General features: G+C 30.3%; 1 protein-coding gene across 2 annotated transcripts; it reads right to left on the bottom strand.

The window, feature by feature from the left end:
- Nucleotides 1-7,403: 7,403 nt before the first annotated feature.
- On the bottom strand, nt 7,404-12,034 carry LOC117172944. Of its 2 annotated transcripts, none has more exons than XM_033361251.1 (3): nt 11,972-12,034; nt 9,924-10,043; nt 7,404-8,724 (listed from the first exon to the last, which is right to left on the bottom strand). In XM_033361251.1, exons 2-3 carry the CDS (start codon nt 9,979-9,981, stop codon nt 8,408-8,410), a joined length of 375 nt encoding a protein of 124 aa, XP_033217142.1. In that variant the 5' UTR covers nt 9,982-10,043; nt 11,972-12,034; the 3' UTR covers nt 7,404-8,407. The 2 variants fall into 2 exon arrangements, with proteins under 2 accessions (XP_033217142.1, XP_033217141.1); XM_033361250.1 differs by having other exon boundaries at nt 9,924-10,047; nt 11,972-12,020.
- Nucleotides 12,035-12,291: the final 257 nt, after the last annotated feature.

The following is a 12,291-nucleotide window of genomic DNA, read 5'->3' as shown; positions in this document are numbered from 1 at the left end:
CGTCGTTTTTCAACACATTTTTATGTATTTTTTTTTATTTTCAATGTTATTTTTCACAAATAAAACAAAAAGTACGCGTCCTATCAAGAAGTGATTTTTAACGAAATTGTAGATCTTTTTTGGGATAACAATTTTTGTTGACTGATCTTTTTTCGTATCCTGCATAGTTTGTCCACAAAACGGAATTTTTGATTTTTCATTATTTTTTGTGCAATCAAAATTTCAATTTTTGATTTTTCGAGAAAATCAAAAAAAAATTGTTATGATAATTTTTTAGGGCTTTCAAAAATAAATGTTATTCTTTTCTTAACTTTTTTTTATATCGTGCGTTTTTTGGGTTAAAATTTTTATTTTTGATTGATTTAAAAAATTTGGGAAACGCCATATCTCTGAGAATTTTCTTTTCATCGAAAAAAGTCATCAGGATAAATTGTTTGTTCTTTTCAATACTATAAACATTCGCACATAGAATTTTCAAATTCAGGCAAAAGAAGTCTAAAAAATTTTCAAAATGCACTCAGTTTTTGAACTTTTATCAAAAATGGCTGGTTCACGAACTCATGGTTTCTTTTATGACCTAAAAAAAGAGTGCCAAAGATGAATTTGATCCTTTTATTTTTTCGGAAATGCGTTGAAAAACTGTGATATCAAATTTCGGACAATTCTATTACTTTCGCAATCATAAATGATGAGAATGTAAAAAATTGGAGATTTTCGTTAGTAGAAATGCTAGCTTCAGAAACACAATTGTTGCGCTGGAATTTAATTAAGGGCATTAATAGGTGCATCGAAAAAGATCAATTATATTTTTCAAGTATACACACATAGACTGTAAAATAATATTAATTATTATATTATATTTATTATTTCTTATGGAATAACGAAGATTTCTTAAAGACTTCCCTCGGACTAACTCCAGATTTCTTAAGACTTACCACGAGACTCCCTCAAAAAGTTAATCGCGCGGCAGATCTCCCGAGTGTTTCCGACATTGTTCGAATCTTTCCGAAGGGGATTTCGCCGAAACGGCCGGCTGGAGACAGGCTTTTTGGGGCGCACTAAGACTTACTGAAACTAACTTTGGGACTAACCAAGGAACAACGCAATAGAATTTAGAGATTCCTACTGACCTCGACAGGGTATTTCGTAAGTCCAGAAGTCACCTGAAATCTCAGTGACCAGCCCCTCGGATTAATTTTACAAAAGCGATTGATATGGCATTGGAGAATAATGAAAGAGAACAAAAATCAAGAGGACAAATGTCCTAACAGTTAATGTATACAATTTTTGGCATCAGTATGCAGGTTTGCATTCGGATACAAATACGGGGGTTGTTTTTGTAACTATTAGGGGTGAACAGTAATTTTTGTTCTCACTTATGCTTTTAAAATACCGTGTTTATATTTTATAAGTGTTTTCCATTTCGATAGTTTCTTTATTTAAAATACGTTTTTGCAGCACAGGGGGGGTTACTTTTTAAAATAAGAGTTGATTTCACAAAAGTGTTTCATATGACATTGGAAAGCAAAAAAATAGCAAAAAAATGTAGCTTAGTCATTTTTTAATACTTTTTTTCATCACAGGGCGTCATTAGAAAAAAATCAGATTAAATTTTACAAAAGCGAATCATAGCCCATTGTAGAGCAAAAAAATAGCTAAAAAATGTAGCCTAGTCATTTTGTTTAATTTAATGATTTTTCAATGATTTTTATAGAGGGCGCCGCTGAGTTGCCGGTTAGTTTAAACCGGGAGTAATACCTGGTTAGTGTTTTATGCTGAGAAGGTCACCAAACTTCAAAAGCTTTGTGTTAGATGGGAGTTTATAAGAACTCATTTTCACATTCCCGAGCCTTCTTCAGGTACGAAACCAAAACTTATTATTTTTTTTTGCAAACACATTTATATAATTAAAAATCTTTGAAATACTGTAAAATAGTTGAATGAAAAAAATATAATTTTTTATTTTCCATTTTTTTTATGCGTGTGTTTTTTGGAATTTAGTAAATCATATAACTCTGATAAATTTTTGTTTCATCAAAAAATGTCATCAGGATAAATTGTTCGTCTGTTTGAATACTATGAATATACTAACAGAATATTTTTGTACCCTGGCTAACAGACTTGACATTTACTTTGGAACACTTAAAGAGTACACCAAAGGCCAATCGAATCTGTCAATTCTTTCGAAAGTTATCGTGCTAACAAAATAAAAATCTACAGACGTACGCACCCACAGAAAGACAGACACATTCGTAAAAACCGGTTTTTCGGATTCAATTGGTCTCAAAACGTGGACATTTGACAAAAACGGGAGGGGGGGGGGGTCAACTTTTAGATAATTCTAATCCCTTCTTTGAAAAGAATTCAAAAAACAATTTTTCGCGAAAATTTTGATTTTTAAATTTTGCCATCGATGTTTTTGCAATAAAAAATTTAGTTTTTCTATTGAAGCCAATTACGCTGTAGACAAAAAACAATTATACTCGGAAATATTTTTTCCAATATTTTCCTATCGAAATTCTTAAAGTAATAAACAATTTTTTTATGTAAGCATATTATGATAAGAAATCGTAAAGCTTGGCTGAAACAAGAATTTTTCTGATTAATTATTAAATCATTTGTGAAAAAGATTTACAAACTGAGGGAAAAGGGTCGTAGACGTTTTTCCATCTTTTAAAACATTTTGTGAAGTTTCTAAAATTGCATCAGTAATAAACTTCAATCTGTTCGTCTTACAGCGTAACCGAAACTTGTCTTTTTCTCGCTCGAACTATTTTTCGATCGCACTTTTTCTGGACAATGATATTTGTATAAAATTGGATAAAAGCCTTATAATAATCGCTTATTTATAATATAGTTAACCTATATTTGTTAGAATCATATAGTTTTTTGAAATGTTGATGGTTATAAGCATTTTTTTGGTGTTCACTCTGTCCACATCGATTGAGATATAGTGTTCAAAATTTGACAGATTAAATAAAAAACACTAAAGAACGTTTGTATACATCAGTATGATTATAGTTTTAAAGCAAGTTAATTTATATATCGATGAAATAGGATATTACCATTCGAGTTGTAGCACTTTGCAGATAATTTTTGGTTTGATTCATTTCGAATTTTTTGGTTCGCGTATATTGAGCACTGGCACTAAGTTTGGACTAAATCGTCTAAACCTTAAGAAAAATTAATGCAAGCAATGAAATTTGCACATTCTTTGCAAATCAACAAATAAGTATCTGCATACACGTAACCTATCACTATTTTTGGAGTATTGTATAGCGATTTCTAGCGGAGAGAAAACGAAACTTTGAACATCGACGAAGTCGCGATCACTTGACTAAGTTCATTCATAACATTTTTGTATGGAGAATGAAATATTTTTCATTCTTTTTTTCGGTTCTCACTACGTCCACACAGATTAAGATATCGCAAATAACAAAATGTTTATAATTACGAAGAAAGTTTTCTAGTGAAATACTATAGGAATAGGAAAAAACTTATAACGTCGATAAAGTAGATGCCTCGATTTAAAAAGATCGAGGAACATCTTAGAATGTAATACTCGAAAATCTGTCCTAGTTTCATCTTAAGAAAATAATTTAAATTTTCTAATGGTTATGTATTCTTGTGGATTTTTTGTACTGATGTGAAATAATTCTAAGTTATACCAAACCAATAATAATACAATTTCGTCCAGGGGCGTAAGACTAGGTGAGTCTGACGCTGAGCCCCGCCGTTTGGTTCACAGTCAACAATACGAGGTCTGTTCAAAAAATACGCGGACTATTTGAATTTCGCGCCTCGAGTTGGTTTCAGGAGAATCCGCTTGGTGTCGCTAAGTTCGTACTGATCAGCTGTTTAAAACGCGGTATTCGAGTCGCAGATATCTTCATTTATTGGTAAGCTACACGGTTGTAAGTAAAGAGTATTTTGTTTGTTTGTCGTATTTTAAAATGAACAGCCTGAAAGAGCAACGAATTGCTGTGAAATTTTGTGTGAAACTCGAGATATATGGAACTGAAACATTTGCCATGCTCAACATGGCCTACGGTGATGTTGCCATAAAGAGTACTGCATGTTTCAAGGGTAACCGACAGTCGATTGACGATGATGAGCGTCCTAGGCGTCATTCAACGTCCACTAACGACCCAAACGTTTACAAAATCAACACCCTGGTGCGCGAAAATCGACGTCTGACCATTAAGGAGCTTGCCGAAGAGAGTGGGATATCAGTTGGATCTTGTTACGAGATTTTGACCGAAAAATTGAAGATGCACTGCGTCACTGCGAAATTTGTGCCATCCCGACAACGCTCCAGCTCACTCAGCACTCAGAACTTGTGTGTTTTTGGCCAAACACTCGATTACTGTTCTTCCCCACCCCCCATACTCACCTGACCTTGCTCCTTGTGACTTTTTCTTGCTTCCAAAACTAAAAAAACCCTCAAAGGAACAAGATTTTAGGTGATTTCGGAGATTAAGACAAATGCGACGAAGGAGCTGAAAGCCACCACAAAGGAAGCGTACCAGGACTGTTTCAACGAGTGGAAAGACCGTTGGGATAAGTGTGTGCGTTAGGGAGGAGAGTATTTTGAAGGAGACCCAGACGTATTAGTTCCAAGTAAAGTACTTTTTTATGACCTCCATCCGCGTATTTTTTGAACAGACCTCGTAGTTATCAGGTAATCTATTCAACGTCAAAAATAAGACGTCAAGAATTATGGAAGTTGGTTGGAAAACTTCGAATAATAAATTTAATCACATTTCTGGTGTTGCTATGTTTCCAATTTGAAATTTATCTTTTATTTTTAGGACCAGAAAAGTAATCATTCTACACAAAAATTTCATCAACGAACTTAGTCACGTGATCTCGACTTTATCGACGTTCAAAGTTTCTTTCCAAATAATTCGAAATGCATCAAACCAAAAATTATCTGCAAAGTGCTATAACTCGAATGGTAATATCCTATTTCATCGATATATAAATAAACTTGCTTTAAAACTATAAGCATATTGATGTATACAAACGTTCTTTAGTGCTTTTTATTTAATCTGTCAAATTTTAAACACGATATCTCAATCCGTGTGGACACAGTGAACACCAAAAAAAACCATCATCGGGGACTAGTTTGGTCACGTGGTCACGAAGAGCATGCCCATAATTTAATTAATTTAATTTCAATTTCTGAATTCAATTTAGTACATGTGTTTTATTTTTTACAAAAATAAGTATTGAAGAATATTAATAACTAAAATTTTCACTAAGGAAGTAAGTTTAAAATATATAGAAAGCAAAAATAAATTTATTATTTCAATGAAAAAAATGGTTTGAGGCTTTTTATGTTGTGATACGTTTAATTCATTATTAGCTTATAAATTTCTTCACATTTTTAATATTTTTTTTTGAATTAGTTACAAAGGTTATTAATAAATTAGACGTATAGAAATGCTGTTTCAAAACTTAAAGGAGAATATAATATAAACATTACTAGCTAACTTTTTCTGAATATTGAAGTGAATAAAGATTAAAACTTAGTTTCTCAAATTCAAGTAATATAAAATAATTATTTATTTAGAGGTTACATAATGGAATATTAAATATCATTTGCCTATTAAAAGTTCATTTAATAGGTGTTTCGGTTAATAATATCGATGTTTTCGCAGAATTTGGCCGTTTATTTACATAACAATTAGAATTAACTTAATAATCAAAGTATTGGCCATCGTTTTCTACAACTTTTCCCCATCTTTATACCAATGTATAGATTCTTTCCCAAAATAACTGTTCATTTTTTGAATCCAACTATTCATCGAGCCAAATTCTCACTTTTCGTAAGACTGGAAATCTTTATCTCAAAATCTGTGCTGCTTCGATCGGTATAAGTAGTAGTCCGATGGGGCCAAGTCCGGTGAATACGGCGGGTGGGGTAGGATGTCCCATTTAATGTTTTCCAAATAGTATTGTACTGGTTTCGCAACAGGAGGCCGTGCATTTTCATGTTGAAAAATGATTCTCGTGTCTTGGCGCTATTTTGCTCGTTTTCCCTACAGTGCTTTGTTTAATTTAATTAATTCTTGTCAGTACCGTTCACCAGTAATCGTATAACCAGATTTCAGCAGTTCGTAACACACAGCTCCCCCATTTGTCCGATAAAATACACTGTAAAGCCTTATTTCCGAGGATTTCAATTATTATAATGGATTTTAGAGCTTTTAATGTATTTTCATCGAGATTTTTATACATTTTCCCGGAAATATCATTATAGACTTTCACGGGATCTTACAACATATTACTGGATTTTAAAAAACCTATTTATGAAAAGTTATGTATTTCGTAGGGTTTTAAAGAGATAAAAGGATTTGGAAATCATCCATAATTCTTATTAATTTATCCTAACTTTATTTAAATTCTTTAAAATTCTCTTGAATCTGATGAATTCAATTGATATTTGCAATTCATTATTTAATTGATCCAGCGGGTCAATTAAAAAATTTTCAAATCATCAGCAGTCTCATTAGCTCTTAACGGTTTGCGGTTAGATAATTTGACTATAGATAGTTTGACTAAATTTGAGATAGTCTGACCCAGAAATGGAATTTTGGATTTCTCATTATTTTTGGTACGATAAAATTCGGAATTTTAAACTTGTGGACCAGATTAAAAAAGTTGTTATGATAATCTTGTATTTCTTTCCAAAATCAACGTTTTTCTTTTCTTGACTTTTTTCATATCGTGCTGCTCTAACTCTGACAATCTTTTTTTTCATAGAAAAAAGTCAAGAGGATAAACTTTTGAGTTTCTGAGTATTATGAATAACCGTACATAGAATTTTGAGAAATTTGAATATGTGTGACAAAGCAAAATCCAATCTGATCAATTTTTCGAAAGTTGTCGTCCCTTCAAAATACAGACTACAAACAGACAGACAGACAAACACTCTTGTAAAAATCGTTTTTTTCTGATTCAGTTGGTCTCAAAACGTGGAGATTTGATGAAAACCGACAATGTGAAATTTTACATAAAACTAAAGCCTTCTCATTAGAGTAAATACTAATACTTATAGGTAAGTTAAATGTTCGGATAATTTTTGACCGATTCCATACTAAAAACGGGATTTATTTTACCCTCAAATACTTGCCGTGGACAAATGTGTATAAAATAACAAATTATTTATTATCTTCTATGAATTCAATTAGACAACGGTTTTTGTCCATACATTCCTTAAATTAAGTGCGAATAAATTTACTATTCGTTTATAAAAAATTCAATAAATTTATCACTAAGCTATTACAATTAGCGTCATAATAGTTTATGGTTGGCTCCTTTTTATTAGGATCTGAATGTGAAAAGAATAACCAATGGTGTAGAGGTACATCGAAAGATAAAAAGTAAAGATCTGTGTCATATTATGTCCGTTTATTTTTTTAATACACAAGTAAATATTTCTCATCACAAAGTATTATGTTTTAGACGAAGACGCATAAAAATGTTAAAACTAATTTACACCGAAATGATTACTACTTGCAATTATACACTCGAAGAAAAGTTACATCCAATCAAAAAAAGTTGTTTTTACAAGATTTAAAGTGAATATTTATTTATGTAAAAATTAAATTTTTTAGATCAGAAAATTTTTCATTTAAAAAAATATACATTTGATTTATGACTAACAAGAACGGTAAAATGTAAGGCAATTACAATAATTAAATTGTTTATATAATTACGTGCGTTGTGTGGAATTGATGTGTAAAGAAAATTTCCACCTTTTTATAATATTTAGGAATAAGGTTTAATCTATAGATTTTTATTTTTCAATGAACTTAAGTTTTATTGTTTGATTTTAAATGAGTTTGGTGGAGTATAAAATTACTTCAGAAATTCATTGCACACTACATACCAAATTATAGAACATTTCAAACTTGTGAATAGAAAAGGAATTTACAAGAAAACTAATACCAAATAATGTTGGAATGTTATTATTTAAATAAAAAATTAAGAATTTAGAGCACGGATAGAATTTCTGGACAGCACTTGTAGGTACCTACTAGCACAGCAGTTATGCTAATCGTTGGAGCGAATGTTGTTCATTCGTTTGGCATACTTGCTGCGCCGTTTGGCTAAGTGCTCCCGAAGATGTTTCGGTGCACTATTGCGCATGCGTCAAGCAGAGCTCTATTTGGTAGAACTAGTGTGGGGCGTCCGCCGCGCCAAAATCGGTGTAACAAATTTGTCAAACCTACGCACATCTGCTGTACAGTAGGTGGCGCTGCTTATGTGGCGAAATTCTTTCCATGTAACCAGTAATCCGTGTAATTAACAAACCAAAAAAGAAATATTGGGTTTTCCTTGAACGAGGGCGGGTGTCGACATAAAAAATGATGTGCTGTCAGAAATGTCAAATATTCTTTTACTGAAGCACTTTGTCAAATTTGAGTTGATATAATTTTGTGTCTGTGTCAGTCCACTCGAAAGTAGCGGATGCGTCGGATTTAACTTGTGTTTGTTCTACCATTAATTTACGCACCGAATAATCGTCCCCATATTTTTCTAATGCACAAACCAGTTTATTATCCTTCCTGTCTATTAGCCCGTGAATATTTTGATTGTGCTTATCACTTACTAGTACATCTAATCCATTGGTTATAGTGTAAAAGAGACCCATGTCGTCTGCAACAGTCAGTACGGCATCCTTAAGAAGTGTTGTATTGTACTGTGAACTTAATTCTGAAATAAACAAAATAGAATTAGTTTAACTTTAATGCTGGAAATACTAGATTGCGCATCACAGTCTTTCCCCTATTCCCCTGCGACTTTCTTTTTTGGAATTCCCACGTCTTTTTAAATAAACTAAAATTTAAAATACAATACTTCCCAGTGGCCACAAAGTTTGGCGGCGTCTTTACGACATCGTTACGACATATTTACGACAACTTTACGACATCCTATGTCAATGTCGTAAAGGTATCTTTACGATATCTTAAATAAGTCGTATGATCTGACGATGTCTTTACGCTATCGTAAAGACACCGAAACAACATGGAAGTAGGATGTCGTAAAGATGTCGCAAAGATGTCGTTACGATGTCATAAATACGTCGCCAAATGTTGTGCCCACTGGGTTGAATTCTGTGCGCTGCAGGCTGTCTACGCCAGAGCTCAAGACTGAATCGTGAACTTTTAAGTACCATTTTTAAGAAACTTTTCCGAGAAGTTATATGAACATTCAGACAAACAGTTGAATGAAAAACGAAATACATGCATTTATAACATAGTGTGTGAATTTTTAACTAGAAAAATAAATTTTCAACCAAATAGTTTGAGGTTTATGTAAAAAAGATACTTTTTAACCAAATTCTTTACTTGTATACAAAGCAGATAATTTTTAAATAAAAGTAAATTCTGAAAAAAAACTGTAAAAAATATCCGAAGAATTTTCCAACGTGCATTAATTTTTAACCAGGAATAACAAGTTTCTTCATTTTTCATCAAAGAGACGGATTCCCCACCAAAAATATAATTAATTAATTGGAATTGTTAAATTTCCACTAAAAAATAAATTTTTCACCAAAAAAGAAAGATTTTATAAAAAAAAATAGTTAACTTTTTACCGAAGAAATCAATTTTAAATTAAGAAAATTAAATTTCAAATGAAGAAATTATTCTTTAACGAAAGAAAAATTAATTGTTGACAAATTAATTTAATTTTCAACAAAAAAATATAACTGTGCAACAAAACACGTGATATTCGATTTTCTAACCACAAAATATTTTGAATTTTTAACAAAAAGTTTAAATTTGAACCAAAAACGGAGATACTTTAATTTTCAGTTTTAAATTTAATTTCAACCAAAAAATTAAAATTTTTTAAAAAATACACTTAGATTGAGGTAAAATTATTATTTATAAGTATATTATTATATTTACCAATGAAACTGAAGAAGATCGTTAGAGTGAGGAGAGGAGCACCAACATGGATCTTCATTTTCGTTGAATCGAGGATCGTGATTAATGGAGATTGCTGAATTTCGTATAATGAAATAAAACCTTTCTGCAAGAAAAATAAAAGCAAAGCTTAATAAAAACATTGTAAAGAAAAAATTGCATTCCTTTCAACACGCTAAAAATTATTTTTAAAAAAGCAGGAAAATTCCCGTGTAGGAAAATTCACAGATAAATAAATGCCTGAGTAATAAAATTTCCGAAAGATAAAAATAAGGCAAAGAATTTGTTGCTTATACAATTTTATCATTATGACAAAATTTAATTTTGTTATAAATCATTTAACATGACAAATATAAAATTTTTGTTCTATTTTCTAGGGCAACTTTGTCTTACATTTTATATGTATCAAAACAACTTAGTATTTCACCCAAATTTGGTTTAAAATTGCACTATTTCGCTATTTGTTGAAAATTTACTAATGTGATTGAAAATTTATTTTTTCAAAGGGAAAATGAATTTTTTAAACTAAAACTTTAACTTTTTTCGAAATTTTGCATATAGACAGTTCATTTTTATGGTAGAAAATACATTGATTACATTGAAAATTTCATTCACAATTAAAATATTTGGTGACAATTTATGTATTTTATTATAAATTATTCCATTTCCGCAGAATATTATTATGTTTGCTGGAAATCCAGTAAGCTTCCTCAGAAAATTTTTTATGATTTTTTATTTCAAAAAAATTATTTTCAAAAGAATCAGATTTTCCTCAAATTATCTTCTTGAATGCAATCGTCATTGCACGAAAGTGGAAAAATTAGAAAAAATGTTGCGATAATCTATTTTCCATTTTATCACAGAAGCCTGATTAAAGCCGACATTCAATAATTGCAATGTTCTAAACAAGAAAAGAGCTAGGAAATTTTGTCAAAATTATAAAAAGTCTAAGAGATGCTGGAAATTTCAGAAAAAACCACTCCAGTCTTATAATAATCTACGAGAAAATATATAATAATAATAAATAGTTTAAACAATTATTTTTATAAACTTGAATCAATTATTCTCTCACTAAGTTATAAGTGGACCAAAATAAAAAATTTCTGAAAAAACCGCAAATATCTGCATAGCATTACTGATAATAATAAATTGTTTAACAAACAAAACATAATTTAAATCAAAGAGTTAAATATTATAAACCCAGCAGAATAATTATCTACCAGAAAGACATATTTTCAACAAAATAAATAATACCTACATTTTCAGTAAGAAAAATAAGTGTTCGAAAAAAGAACCAGGTTATTTGGAAAAAAATATACATTTTCAACTAACGGCATTAAGTTTTTGCCAAAAAATACGAATTTTCAAGAAACGGCATGGTGAGTTTTCAATAAAAGAGACGAATTCTAAACCAAGAAAATTAAATTTCTGTCAAAAAAGATACATTGTTAAAAATTACTTTCGCTTAAATAATTATATACTTCAGCTTTCAGCAAAGGAAATAATTTACAAAAAAACAACTAATTTTCAATCATAGAAATAAATTTCTAAACAAAAAATAATTTAAAAATTAACTTCAGTTTCAGGTTTTGCAAAAATCCTTGAGATTCTTTTTTAACGTTTTCTTATATTTACTGTTCAGACTTTCATTGAACTCTTGAGGGTCACAGTATTCTAGAATTTTATCTGAACTCACACTTCCAAGCCAATTACAGGAAACTGCATTTCTTAACAATTAAATTCTTTAATTTTTTAATCTTTTTCGGTTTAGTTGAAAATTCATTTATTTGTCTAAGAATTAAACTATTTTGTAAAAAATTCTCTTTTTCGATGGAAAATTAGTGTGTTTTGTGTAAAATTTGAATATGATAGAAACTTCTTCTTTTTTCATTATAAAATTATTCTCATTAGTCATACCAAACAGTAATAACATCAGTTAAACTTTTCAATATCGCTGCAAAAGTTTACAATTTGCCTTTGATTGGGTTATATTAAAATTAAAATTTATTCAGTATTTAAAGAAAACGCACCTTTTAGATTTGAGAGATTTCTTCTTTCGCTGGTTGCTTTTGACTAGAAACTGAAAAAAATGTCTCTTATATAGTGCAAAAGTAATAAAAATAAAAATGTTGCGGTAACGGGTTCATTTTTATTACTCACGTATTTTTTTAAATGTCAACTGTTTTATTGTGCTATAAAATTTATTTTAAAAATACGAAGTATACTTTTCCGAAAATTAAAAAAATTATTATTTTCCATGAAATTTTATTAGAAAAGTGCGAGGTTCACGTTTGCAGAAATTAAAAAAATTACCATATAGACGACTTGAAGATAGATTTAAAATTTTTTA

This window comes from Belonocnema kinseyi, chromosome 5 (genome assembly GCF_010883055.1).
Source record: "Belonocnema kinseyi isolate 2016_QV_RU_SX_M_011 chromosome 5, B_treatae_v1, whole genome shotgun sequence".
Taxonomy (NCBI): Eukaryota; Metazoa; Arthropoda; class Insecta; order Hymenoptera; family Cynipidae; genus Belonocnema; species Belonocnema kinseyi.
Note: the sequence above shows the minus strand (reverse complement) of the source record. Positions and strands in the feature narration are given on the sequence as shown.